Here is a 14,799-nt window from a genome sequence, read left to right on the forward strand (position 1 = left end):
TTTCATCTTTCCACATCTGGTAAGACTTGTTGTCTGTGATTTATTGTAAGTATAAAGAAAAGGACTGGAGTGGCTTGGTGTGAGCGAAAGCCACTGGTCAGTACTGGAAGTGCTGGATCTATATGGTACTTCTCTTCCTATAGAGAGTTGAAGAAATTTCTGCTTCTCTGCCAAAACGTGGCTTTGTGACTAATGGGGTAAGAGTTTTCAAAGAATAGATGGGTTTAAAATAACGAAAGTGGGTGGAGAGGGTTTAGGATTTTAGGAACACTTGAAATTACCAAACTGAAACGCAAAATCCAGAGTTCCTCTGATTTTTAGAGCAATCCCAAATTGCTTTAAGAATTCAGTTGTCTAATGAGGCAAAGACATAGAGTTGGGTCAGAATCCCCACTTTGAGTTTTGGGAATGCGGAACCCTTGAAACTTGGGTATGGCTTTTATAACTGAGGCCTATTTCTTTAACAAATCAAAGCAAAAGGCTTGCCACAGGTGTTTTGAATTTTGCTGGGTGGGAAATAGGGTAAGCCATTGAGTTTCTTTGTCTGTTTCTGTGATGGGTCTGGAAGACTCTGAATTATTTTCTGCTGCTTAACTTGGCTCCAGGGTTCCAAATCTAGATCTTGCACTAATTCCAAATGTTCCTTTCAGATTCCTTTCTGGAAGAAAACAAACGTTATAGTGAGGAAAATATCATGCAAGTACTAGAGCAAATGCACCCAGTAGACTAAGCAAGACTGAAGTTCTGAGATGATAAAGCAACTATAGCTTAATGTTAAGACAGAGAAAAAGTAACACCCGCCCTCTCCTCCTCCTCCTCTGCACACACACACAACTTGTTTACAAAAGTGCCTTGTAGTGACTGCTGGTGGTGTCACTCCGTCCCATGCCCCAGAGCTATCACCGGGCCTCATGGGAGATGTGACTACAGCATCGGACATGGGACTGTTTGTTCACTCACTTTCTGTGAAGAGAGTTTTGAACTGTGTTTTGAATAGACAGCATTTTCTTTGTGTGGTTGGTAAATAACACAGAGCAAAGTTAGTCAGCAAGTTGCATAGCTTCTGCATTCTGATTCTTTGGAGCCCTTTTGTACCAAGCTTGACAGGATGTTTTTAACAGAATGTGACCTCACTGGGATACCAGAGGTAAGGAAAAAAGTTATTGGGGCTGTTGTGGAATATTTTGCACAGAGCTGACCAAAAGTACTGCTTTAAAATGCCTCTTGGAAAGAAGATGGTTTCACGGTGATCCAGTCAACACCTTGTTCAGTGAAAATCAGTGTCTTTCACTCCTTCGTAAGCTATAGGAAGTCCTAATAAGATTTTCTATTTCCCACTTACGGAAAAAAGACGCTGATTTGCAAATCTCAGAACGATGATATACTTGCTCTAACGTGCTGAGCAAAGGTCCAGTTCTAGTGACAGAACATCAAAATATTTTCTTTCTAACACAGAACAGAATAAGCAGATCAGATCCAGTTGTTCATCCAAGTCCTAGAAGCAGCAGTGCGAGAATCGGAGCGGTGGCAAACCCAGCAAACCCAAGCAACAGCGACCTTCTGGACACCCGTACTCAGTCACTAGGTAAAGGTAAGAAGGAAAAAAAGGCCAAACCAGTATCAGTGCGTTTTCTGGGTAAGACCATGTGTGGGTTTTCATCACAGGCATTAAAACTGGGGCCGCCGCTTGTAGTTTTGCTTGGGTGTAGAGCAAAGGGGGCTGTGGTACCCTGGGGGATGCGGGGCTGTGCGGGCCCCCCCTCTCCTCCCTCTGCTGGCCAGCGCCGGGGAAACGCGGCCGCTGCGGCTGGGAGACCCGGCACCTTTCTGTCGCCGTGGGGGAAAGCCCTGCTTGCTAGCGGCTCTTCAGGGTTTCTTTAGTGTGTTGCTCGTGGTTCTAAGCACTGACAATGTCAGGATGTAGTGATGAGAGGTTCAGTGGCGGTGAAAGAAGAGAGAGAAATCTGAGTGTTCAAAAAGTCCAGGGGGAGATGATTTAAAAAAAAAAAAAAAAAAACACAAAAAAACCACAGGTGTAGTTCAGATATTTATTTATACAGTACAAAAATATTATAGATTCATGCTGAATGATGAGTCATTTGATTATATTCACAATCTACAGAGGTTTTTATGAAAAATGAAAGAGAAATGCATTATTGCACAAAATAGCTTCATGAATAATAGGCATCTTGCTGTTCTGAAATTGAATTAAAAAATATGTGATCTGCTTTACTATGTATACCAACAGAACAACAAAGCTTCATTGTTTTCGTGGTCAACAATTGTGTTATTTTCCAGACAGTACAGGTGACTTACCAAAAAAAAAAAAAAAAATTGTTTGGAGTCTGACAGAGCAGTGAGAGGAAATGAAGTTCTCACGATATGTAAAACTGTTATTCATACTTAAAGACTTGCACAACACAGAACTCTAAAAATAGGCCTTTAAAATTGGAAAGTTTTGAGTGCTGCTGACAATGAAAGTATTCTTTGGTAAATGAGGATGGAAAAGTTTGCTCATTTACTTATGACTAACTAGAGTTGCTCTTTACTGTAAGGCACATAAAGAACTAGAGATTTGTTTTTTCTTGTGACCAGTTAGAAAGTGGATGGGTTGAACTTCACTTAGTAGTAGAAAAGATGCGATGAGCGCATCACTGCTCCCAGTAAGACAGGGTAATGTCTTTAGTTTGGCAAAGCTTTTACAGTGATACTTTTATAATGTCAAACTTGCTACTGTACTTTGATCCACCGGCGTATGGTAGATAAGCTGCCAGCTCTGTCCTAATTAGAGCAAATATTTCTTCTGAAGAAGCTTCTAGAGACAAGCGTGTTCTCTGAAGCAGAAGTCTGTCAAACGGGGATTATTGAAGATGATGAATTTATATTCGCAACTTTGGTATTTGTGTTGCAGTAATACTTCTGGTCCTCATCATGGGTCAGGTGCTGGGTATCGTACAATACAAAACCAGATTTTATATACCAAACAGCTAATGATACAGACATGAGGCAGCAGTTGAATAAAACAAATGTCATAAATTATTCAGTCATAAAAAATACACCCAAAGTGTTAAAATGGAGTTTTCTGAATTTAATATCTTTCTACAGCTGTATATGTACTGTTAGGGGTTTTTTAACTGATGACTTTTCATAGTGTCTCACCCACTACAGGTAAAGTGCCACCAATAGTTGGAAACTTGATTGCTTTTTGACCTTCAGTCAGGAAGAAGTTGGCAGGGTGGAACACAGTTTACTTTATCCCTGAATTTGAACAAGAGAGGGCAAAAGTTCAATAAAAGTAAGCTGTTTAACATTTATGAAAGCTACAACGGATAAACCAGTAGAGGTCAGTACAGAGTGCTGAAATGGAAGTGGAGGGCTAAAGCTTTGTGTATTTATGCTCTACTTTCGATCTTTAACTTTTCCTTTAAAATGTGGTAATGTGGCTTACAGTGAATATTCCTGTCCTCTTCGAAAGATAGGTTAAAAATACTAGGGATAATATAATGACAAACTGCTTAGGCAGAGTAATTTAAGCAACAACCTGCATTGTGTAGCATGTTATAGCTTTCAGAGAGATGCTGGAAATCTTATTTTGTGGAATCATTAATGAAAGCAATGTGTAATACTTATTACATATATTGCAGTGACAAATGCATGTAGCTGATGGTTATGTTGCAAAATATTAGGAGAAAGAGGATAACTTTTAGGAACCAAGTTTTCACACACTTAAAGGTAAAGTAACAAAATAATTTTTCTCATTTTAGGTAACAAGTTTGGATAATTATCATTAAGTGTTGTTTTAAAGGTCTTTTCTTTGTGTATATACACATATAAACAGAGAGAGAGAGAGGGAGAGGTAGACAGACTGTGTATAAAGTTGAATTATCTTTTGTTTCACTTTTTAAAGCCATTGTTTGCTCGTGGTTTCCTTTTGTGATTTAAAGCAAGAAAAAGAATCACCGCGTATAGTCTGTGCATGAAAAGATCCTTCAACATATATTAGCTGCAAAAGCTCATCTCTGAAAAGCTTCTGTTCAAGCTGTTTTCTGTGGATCTAGAAAGAGCAACCTGCCTGTTCCCATTATGTTTCCTTGCACTTTAACTAGGTACTTTGAAAACTACCTTACTATTAAGTTGTAGTTGTCAAATATTAAAGAATTAGCAAAAAAATTTATCACCAGGTAAAGATGGTATGTTCTATTTTGATTTCAATACTGACTTACATCTGCTGCCTGTGAGCTTAAGGAGAAATTTCACAGTATATTCAGAGAGAACATAACTATACACATGCGGAAATTTTTTGAAAATCCTCTTCACTTGTTCTGCTTATCTTTCATGCTCATCTTTAAATTGATTATGGAGGCATTGGAAACTGTACTTTCTTTTTGTATGCTTTATCGTGCACTTACTTAAGTGACAAGTACTAGACAGAGACTCCAGAAGTCTTTCTCACAGGCACTTGTGTTATGTGCCATTAGAGTCACATGGCATAAGCGTGAATGCGGTTCAGAGGGCTGTAGGAGAGGATTACTACAGGGGAGGGATTCTCTGAGAGCTGTAACAGCTATCAACAGTATAAACTGAGGTAGGAAGGAGACAGAGATGTCATAAACTGCTATTGCATATCTGACTCATGATGTGTTTTTTCTACACTTTTGTCACTGTAACATCATCACAGATCTTGCAAAAGATTTCCATTTACAGATGTAGTGTAAAATCCTGGATCCTCTCATTTTCTGTTGGGTAAAAAGGGTGTGAGAAGTTGTATTTTTCTGAGCCACAGCAGAAATGCTCATTTACAGTAACTGATATTCTTCATTAGTTGTTGTTGGGAGGGAGCCCTCCTCCTCAAATGCTTTTCCTGAAAAGTAGTGCAAAGGCTGAAGTTAAGGTGGTTCTTATAATACTAAATGTTCTGGGTTTAGCCAGTCAATGTTGAAGTCCAAAAGTCCAAGTATTTCTATTGCTTCAATTAAGTTTGTTTACATGTTAAATTTAATGAACATCTGGTCTGCTTTTTTTCTGTAACATATGGGATATAACCCCCCAAAATTCAGGGACCAAAATAATGTTGCTGGAAATGTGTAGTTCAGTCAAGTATAATATTATGCTAGAAGTTTGCTATTCTTATCTGTATCCAGACCAAAGATAGAAGATTACAGCAGAGCTGTTCATGATTAAGGAACAGAAGGTCTATCTTATCACTGAAGTTCTCAGTGTCTTGGTAGATTAACATTTGATATTTCCTTGATTGTGGTATTACGTTCATACAATCTTAGAGGTATAGTAATATTATAGTCTCATTTTGTCCCTCTTTTCTGATGTCTTTGATTTATTTGTTTGCTGGTTTTTAAAAATTCTTCCCTGCAAAGTAGCTATGCACAGTTAAATTATCCTACTACTATATAACTAGGTTTTATTTTTGTTTAAGTCAGGGATAAATTTCTTCATTCTTAGTGTATGAGTGTACAGGGGTGACTTCCAATATTTTTGCATTACCTGATATGGAGGTATCTGTCATTTAAGTATAAAGCTGTGTGTTCTGTTTAAGCACATGTCAAAAAATTGTGGGCTTGTGTCCAGGTCAGTGGTGATCAGTAATCGAGATAGTGGCACTAGTGAAAATCTCGTCATATAAACAAGGAAACTGTGGCATTTGCACCAGCAATTGAATAAATTAAGGTTCCTTACTTGTAATTATGTTATCAATCTGCAGATTGCAAAACAACCTAAAATAAATAAGATCCAATAAATTAGGATGATAAATGCAGGCAAATAAATTGTAATTTCAAACACTGAACATCAAAAAGATCTTCTATAGTCTATGTTTGTGATTACTCAATATACTGCAACAGAATATTAAGAATAGGCTTCACAGAATAGAAAATATTTAACAAGTACATAGTCTTACTTTTTCCTTTTTCACTTTAAGGGCAAATCTCAATTTCAATTGTATGCACTAGGTTTTTCCAACACTGTAAAAATACAGGAATAGCAATGTTATTTGGCTACATTATTTGACTATTCTTTGGGGATTTTACATTGGTCCAGAAAAATAAATGTGCCTTTCTGAAAACTTTTTATCTATGTTTATATATATTGTATTTTTATCAATACACTCATATATATATATGTGCATAGGAATATATAAAGAACATTGTGACATTTCTGCAGGAAAATAGTACTTGGGAGCTCATTAATATTTTTTTTATGATCTCAACAAGTTCATATTGACATTAATTTTGTTCCAGGAATTAAGATGTTAAACTTAAGAAAATGTTTAATTAAAATTAGATGGAATATAGATAAAAGTCTTAAAAAATATTAACTGCAGCTTTAAACAGCACTAAGCAGAAACACATGTCATTTCCCATGAACCTGACTCACAGAAATATTTTATCTATTTTTCTCAGTAATAATTTTATTAGTAGTGCTCCTATAGAAGTGTTAATCATGTGATTGCATGTGTCAAAAATATTCCATTTTGCTAGCAGATTTATACTACTTCAGAGAAAATGTATGAGTAAAGATTTTGTGGTAGCTTAATGTTGGTGGTAAAGATGACCATAGAGAATGTGAATGCTTATACCTGGTATGCTTATAGTAAGTTCTTTTGCAAAAAAAGTGATTTGGAGTAGCACAGATTTTAATTCTTGACAAACCCAATTGCATTCTGTGATGAGATGACTGGATTGACTGGAATCATGGCTAAGGGGAGCAGGGAATGTCATCTGCTTTGACTTTAGCAAGGTTTTCAGCACAATCTCCCACAAGAACCTCATATTCAAGCAGGGTTGTTATGGAACAGATGGATGGACTACTAGATGAGTAGAAAACTGGATGGATCGTCGGACTCAAAGGGTAATGGCTAATGGTTCATAGTCTGCCTCGATGCCTGAGTTCCTCAGGGGACTGTCCAGAAACCCATCCTGTTTAATAACTTCATAAGTGTCTTGGTGGACAGTGGCTTAAGCATTGTATGCTGACAGTGATGAAGGCTAACAAAGCACTTGACTGTATCAACAGTAGAACAGCTAGTAGATCAAAGGAAGTTGTTATTTCCCTTTACTTGGTACTAATTAGGCCACATCTAGAACATTGCATCCAGTTCTGGGTACTCCCATACAAGATAGATGTTAGTCAACTGGAGCAAGTTCAGTGGAGAGCTACCAAGATGGTTGGAGGCAGGAGCATATGCCCTGTGAAGAGACTCCGAGAAAGCAGGGCTTGTTTAAGCTGGAGAAGAGATGCCTGCAGGAAAAAATTCATGTTTAGGCAGAGCAATCCTGAGAAAATAATAGTGTTACAACTTTTGAAATAGCATTTTCTTTGAATAGTGCCTCCTGTCTCCTAAGGAAGCTCACCCATTCCCATGCATCAGGTGAGCCTGGGTTGTTAAGGAGGTCTAATGAATCTCTAAATATTGCAAGAGATTCCCTTGTAGTTAGGCAGCAGATGTAATGCCACACTACTTTGTAAGGGCAGAGTATTATTTTCCCATGGGTAATAATAGAAAATATAAAAAATTGGCATTCCAGATGTAATCTGATGATTTTTCCAGGTCTCTGAACCGTCTGTGCCTGCTGGGAGGATTATTCCTGCAGAGCAGTCCTTGCCATCGCTCCTGGGATGTTGGAAATTTACTGAGTACAGGTGTTTGGCCAGGATGGTGAACACTGTTGGTAGGGAACTGACGGCCTATGGATTCTGAACTGTGCCTTGGTTTGATTTGATGGTGCTTATGCCCTGTTTTTTTCTTTTCCCCTGAAATTTGATGTGATTATTTTTGCTTAGGAAGAAAGAATTGCATCAAGGAAGTCATAAGAAATATGACACATTTTTGTTTGGAAGAGAAAATAGTAGAACAAAGGGAGTGATTAACAGATATTTGTAAGCCTATCTTTTCCTTATGTCAAATCAACATCATTAATAGTGATGACAGGGGGCTAAAAGGAAAAGTGTGAGCTCTCTTGGATCATTGGTAGAAAATACTCTACTTGGGAATGTGGAATGCATTGTAATCAATCTTGTACTGTATGGATTTATACTCCGGAAGATGTTAGGAAGTGGCTGGGAAGACACCAATGTGATCAGCCCTGGAATGAACACTAACAGAGTAGTACCAGAATGTTCAATCTGTCCCATCCAGATGTTCTCCTGTTAGGCCAGGGAAAGCACCTCTCCCCCACTTGCTTCCTCCTGATTGCAGAAGCAAGTTTGATATATGCATTGTATGTTTACAAGTCTGGTTTGTTGTCCTGACTCAGACTGTGCTGATCAAATGCAGGACTACCCAGCAGGCAGCACTGCTTACAGGACTTGCATAACTTTTAACCACTTTTTATATTTCTTACCTTTTCCCTTTTCGACTTTTTGATGTTCCTTTTCACCTCTCTGGTAAACTCTTTCCTGCTTCAGTCTCCTCCCAGAAAAGAGCCTGCCACAATTTCTTTCTCCCCAGCTTTGCTATACCTCTTTGCCAGTTCAGTATTTCTGATATCATTGGTGATGTACCCATGGTCTTGCATGGAATTTCTGCTACAGTTGCCTGGGCACTGTGGGTCTTGCATGACTGTACTCCCCAGAAGGGCCCCAGTGCTCCCCTTCAACTGTCTGTGAACTTTGGCCACTGATCACATAACTGTCTCTCAACTGCCTGTGAAATCCAGCCGTTCTTCACTACACTATCTATAAAGTTTATTAGCTTCACAATTTGTTTTTTCCCAATAGTTTCTCATTTTCTGTTCATGTTTGTATGGGTAGTGTTAGCATGTCCTGTTCAGTTAGCTTTAACTCCAGGCAGGGCCCAGGCAGCAGCCTCATTGTTTCCCTGAGCCCTAACACCAATAGCATCATCCTCAGTTGATGTTATTGGTGTACAGTAGCAGAAAAGGTAGGCAGAAAACTAATGAATTTAATACTAATTGGTGTAAGTATGTAGCATCTTCACTTTCAGAAATATAGTAACACATTTATATGACTTTTCTGTTTTAAACATTGAATTTAAAAACTATCAGTGCAGTGGGACAGCCATATTTCAGGACACCACATATGTGATTTCCGTGACTATGTGATCACCAGCCAGCATCACATCTAGGACAGGATGCAACCTGGAAGTGAATAGAAGTGAGTGCACATTCCCTCTAATGTGTTCAGTCATTCCCGACCCTCCCTGCTTCAGATCACAAGGCAGCAGTGACACCATGTTGCAGATCTGCAGAGGGAATGAGGACAAAATGCAACAGCTTTGGAGGAGCTCAGAGTAGTCAGGACCACATGTGTTGCCACTATCGTGGTGAAAGGAATAGGAAATAAGGGCATGGGTGATGGATGATGGATGGTTGAAACCTCTTTAGGTTCTTTCCATACATCCTTGCACAGGAACCTGTCTGTCAGGGCTACTCAGGAGTTACAGTGCGTGAATGCAAACAGGAGAAAGCTCTGCCTAAGTTCCAAGCTAATAGGAAATGAGTAATCTAACGTTGTGTGAGCAGGTGTCACCACAGTGACGGTGATAAGTAAGCCTTGCCGCAAGGCTGGGTATGGTGTCACATTTATTTATTCCTGTGGTGGTTGTATGAGAGTTGGGTGGCTTGATATATGGCAGAGAAAGGTCTCATTTGCTCACAGTTGCACAAGCAGACATAGTCAACGAGAGAGGAAGCTTTCTTCTTGTTGTTCCTGGTCACTGAGGACAGCGGGAAGCAGAGAAAGTAGGAACAGCTGAAGTCACAGCTCTTGATGCATCATCAGGGTGGGAATAAACACTTGGAAACTGGATGCTGGAAAAGTCCCTAGTTCTAATCCATGGCTAACCTAGATGACTTCAGGTAGTCATCTGTTAATCAAATGGGAATGTGCTCTGGTTATGAGAGACTAGACCCCACCACAGCTGGAAGGCAAAAATCACAACTGGAATCTTATAATCCTCTGGTATTAGGTAGAGATACAGATCTTTCTTTGAAATCACTGTTTACACTTGTTGATCTTAAAAAAAGCCCAAAAACACTTTCCTAAATGATTTTAATTTGAGACTTTAGGAAAATGAGATTGATGCTGCCCATTGTTATCTCTTGTAGAGATCATACTCAAACTCTTGCTTAGTGGGTATGTACCTCTTAAAAATTAAAAACTAGAATTTGGGGTTTTTGAATTATTCTTTCATATTTGGAAATAGCGTTCAGTGGCTTCATTTCTGTATTATTAAATCTTTACAGTACTTGGCTGCAAGTACAACAAAGAAATAGCGTGCATAATCATTTCTGTGATTATAGCGTCTGCTGCCCAGTTACAAAAAATCTGTCCAGAAGAAAGAGAAAAATACAGCACATCCTATTCACCTGTTTATATAATCTTATGGCTAGTGCTATCACAAAAGCATCAGGTTTATTCTGTGATTTCTGGAGGTCAGATTTCATGAGCTAAGTGAATGGGGAACAATGGACAATGCTGACTAAAGGTGAAAAGATAATACTTGTTCTTGTAGTGAAAAAAAGTTCTAGAGATTTTTGTACAAATAAGACTACTTCTGTTTCTGAAACAACACTAGGGTTTCCAAGAATTTCAATGGAATTATACAGTTGGAATATGATGATATTCTTGGATGGCTTTTATTTCTTTGTTAAACCAGGGATCTAACACTATCTAACACTCCATCAAAGATGTATTGCATTTGATTATAGTTTTAAAACTCTTTTGTAAGCGCTGCTAAAGAATTGGCATCCCTCATTTAATCAGCTGACAATCTGAAAAGTGTTTCTACAAGTTCTACACCTGCATCAAAGAATGGCTGAAAAAGGACAAACCTGAAATTCTGATTTCCACAGGTTTGAGATACAGTTGATGTGGTAACTAAAGATAAAATCTTGGAGTGCCAGTGTTTTATCTGGGGACTCATTTCATTTGGATGAACTATTCTTAGAGTCCTTTTTTGGTGGTCTGCTCCAATTTAGCCCTGGATATTTACTAGCCTGTGGTGATTGTGAAAGAAGAAAACTATGGCAGATTAAACCCTTCTATAAGGTGTTTTCTGTGGTGTGTAGCCATCATTATGTACATAATCTACAGAGATATAGTGAACGTATTAAATATACTTCAGTATAAGAAATCAGTGTCGTGTACAAGTGTTATGTAAAATGACTAAAGAGCAGAAATCTGCTTCTTTTTGGAACTTAACAGGATGCAACTTTCATTTCTGTTTACCTGAACTATGAGAGAGAGAAGCACACCCTCTTCCTTTATGAAGTGTTTTAGTATGGGAACATTCCTCAAACAAGATATAGAATCATAGAATGCTTTGGGATGGAAGGGACCTTTAAAGGTCATCTAGTCCATCCCCCCTGCAATTGGCAGGGACATCTACAACTAGATCAGGTTGCTCAGAGCCCCATCCAGCCTGTCCTTGAATGTTTCCAAGGACGGGGCGTCTACCACCTCTCTGGGCAACACATTCCAGTGTTTCACCACCCTCGTTGTAAAAAATTTCTTCCTTATATCTAGTCTGAACCTATCCTCTTTTAGTTTAAAACCATTACCCCTTGTCCTGTTACAGCAGGCCTTGCTAAAAAGTCTCTCCCCATTTTTCTTATAAGCCCCCTTTAAGTATTGAAAGGCCGCAATAAGGTGTCCCCACAGCCTTCTCTTCTCCAGGCTGAAATATATATATATATAAAATATATATTTATATATATATATATATATATATATTATATATATATATACCTGGAGTCTAACAGATTCCATCTCCAAAGGGAAAACACATCCTATTCTCAACACACTAGAATGAAGGACTGACTCTTACTTTAAATTATTTGCTTTTTTGCCCAAATATCAAGTAGATGTATTTAACTGAATAAAAAATGGTCCTGAATGCTGAAAATACTTTTGTGAAATAAAATGTATGTTACACATGTACAACGAGGGAGGGAAAGGAAGAGTCAGAGACTGCCAAGGACATTCTGACATTCTGAGAGCATTTATTGATTGGAAACAGATCACTGGATTTTTGTTTTGTTTTGTTTTGTTTTGCTGGTTTTTTTTTTTTTCTTCTCCATATTACATGAAGTGGTCTCTGTCTGGGTGTAATTTTTACTTTTTAGTGCCATCTGCACCTGTGGCCTTTGGACTTAATGTTTATGACAGATGGACTGGACTGTGTTTGCACTATTTAGTGTATAATCCTTCTGTATGTATCTATGCCATGCTAGGCAGTGGCACTGGCCCAATGGGCATATTTATTAGTGCAGACTTCCTGTCTGCTTCCATTGTTCTGTTGCAGTGTCCTTTGAGCCTAATGGACCTTGCTTTGTGCTGGGCCCACCTACAAAATATTGTTCTTGATTCATGCCAGATTATCTGTTGTAGACTCTAATCTTTTTTTTTTTTTTCTTTTTTCTCTAACACGTTTGCCAACTAGAACGTTTAAAATGGATCTATTCCATATTGTAAATGTTCTTCCTCTCCTCTCTGCCTGCGAGCTTCATTTTGGAACAAGCTTGCTAGCTTTGTTTGCTAGTATCAAGATGCTTGATAAAAAGGAGAACCATTTCCTCTGAAAAAATGTCCCATCTCATGCTACCTGAGCTCCTGTTCTACTGGAAGTGGAAGTTGTTCCCAGAAAACCGATGCCTCCTGTAAAACAGGGTGTAATAAACGCAGCCCCGGCTGCAGGAGCCTGCTGGCCCATGGCTGGCAGCCTGGAGCTGTGAGGCACATCCCATTCCTGCTAACTTCATTGGCACTGTGCGGCGGGTGTGGGAAAAAGGACGGGTTACTATTGCACAAGAAATGTTGCCTTCTGTACCAGTAGAACAGCAAAACAAATACCAAGAAAATGGAAAAGTATGCAACACTTAGGCACTTGCACTTTTAAGTTTTCTGAAGGTCTGTGAACCTAACAATCGACAGAGGTGATATCATGATAACAAAGAACAATTTAGTATTGTTCATTTATCTCATGAAATCATGAGGTTGCCTCTCTTAAATTTTTGTGCCTATTACAGAAATGCATGAAACGAACCTCGCAGTTTAGCTGTATTCACATCAAATTAGTGGCAAATTTCAAACAGACTTTTGAGAATCAAAAGCACTCTTTTCTAACTGTCAACATATATAATCCTAACATTTAGAAAGGATTTTGAAATATTTCTATAGAAAGTAATAATGCCCTTGTAAGCCACTATAGAAAGATAGATCACCTATATAACTTCTCACACTACCTAGCAAGACTATATATTCTGTGCTCATATTAATATGATCATGAGGAAAGGTAGCATATTCTGTATCATACAGCTGGATTCTAACAGGGATAGTTTCTGGGGTGGGTATACCTGCCAATCAGTTTTCTGCAGGATGAGAATGAAGATGCGGGAGGGAGAATTTATCATTTCTTAAATAAAAAAAAGCAATTATCAACAACATTTTCATCTCTAGAAAAGGCTTCTTTATAATATTGAAATAAAGCTGTATAGTAAAAAGAAAAGAGATTATGATGGCATATTCATGACTGGGAAGCAGAAAAGGCAAAAATTCTATTTTTCCTGTCAGCCATTTTAAATTTGTCATTTCTGGTTTGCAGTAAAAACTTCAACTATAAAATATCCATCCAGAATGTGTAACTGAGTGAGCTTGGGCTTGAGAAGAAAATATGTTGAAGTCCATACATAAATACTCATGTATGGCTTGAATATCTTCCTTTTTCATTCATCTTTAATGCTGTTGAATACTTAGCACTTTTGAAGATCAGGTAACTAAACTGCAATGATGAAACCCCATATAAGCATTTTTGTGAAGGAATGTGTGTATTTTCATCCCTGAATTTAATACTAAAACATATGATGGAAATTTAAAAATCTCATGGCAGTATGTTTGGCAATCATCTTTCACACCCCATGCAATTTTTTTTTTCTTTCCTTTTGTGATATCTGAAAGAGTTTCATCAATTTAGCCTTGTAGTTGCACATCTTGAAAGAATATTTTTAAGAATGCAGTGTAGAAAATGTGCAAGCTAGTTGTGGGCAAATCCTGTTTAATACCCTTCAATTTGAATTAGCTGTGTGACAGTTCTGAATTTTTTTTCCCTGCATTTGCTGTGGCAGTATCACAATTTGTTCCTGATAAATTATTGCTCACCTACTCCATGAAAAAGCAGTTTTCTAAGTTGCTTTTCGCTGCTGCCAGTCAGTGTGATGATGAAGTATCTTCTCGAAACTACCATAAGAGCTTCAGTATCTCTTTTTTATAAAAGACATTTTATAAATTTTAAGGTGAGAGCAGAGGTTAGTATAGAGGTATATCACAGAGGAGACAGGATATTATTGAGTGCTTATTATTTATTTGCTTTTCTTTGTTTTGTTTTATAGAGTTCATAGCCACAGTTCAGTAAAACAATAAAGACATTATCCAAGTTTGCCAGGAGAGAGAAGTAATCTTCTGCCACAGAAGTCTGTTTGCTACAAAAGATTAGCTTTAAGGGTGTTGTAATGTTTGAGTTTCTGATTGGAGCCCTCTGCAAATAATGACCTGAGGGGTTGTGTCATTGTGTAGACAAGCTACATGACCATTCAGCTGTGATTATCGTAACTTCAGTGCCACAGTGCCCCAGAACTGTGGAGCTAGGTATCATGTCCTGCAAATGGAATTACTCAGTTAATCACGGAAGAGCCCGGGGACTGAGCTGATGAAAGCACATAATAGCAAGGTTATGCCTATCAAGGATACGCAGCCTAAATCTCCCAACTGTGAGGCACAGTAGGGTCAAGTGTTATATGATGGCCTTCCCTTGTGGATTATCATCATATC

The 14,799-nt window shown here is 38.2% G+C and overlaps 1 protein-coding gene across 2 annotated transcripts in view; it reads left to right on the plus strand.

Annotated features, from left to right (window-relative positions):
* Positions 1 to 1,108: 1,108 nt before the first annotated feature.
* Positions 1,109 to 14,799, plus strand: part of ST18 (ST18 C2H2C-type zinc finger transcription factor) — a gene marked incomplete at both ends in the record, with an annotated part of 167,818 nt that continues 154,127 nt past the window's right edge. The window contains 2 exons of one of the 2 annotated variants that reach the window (XM_082311165.1): positions 1,109 to 1,147; positions 1,456 to 1,591. In XM_082311165.1, the coding sequence (XP_082167291.1) occupies positions 1,109 to 1,147; positions 1,456 to 1,591 (175 nt within the window). Of the gene's footprint in view, positions 1,148 to 1,255; positions 1,298 to 1,455; positions 1,592 to 14,799 lie in introns of those variants that run through there. The other variant, XM_082311166.1, reaches the window with a different exon arrangement.

This window comes from Platalea leucorodia (assembly GCF_965183815.1).
Source record: "Platalea leucorodia genome assembly, chromosome: 1".
NCBI lineage: Eukaryota > Metazoa > Chordata > Aves > Pelecaniformes > Threskiornithidae > Platalea > Platalea leucorodia.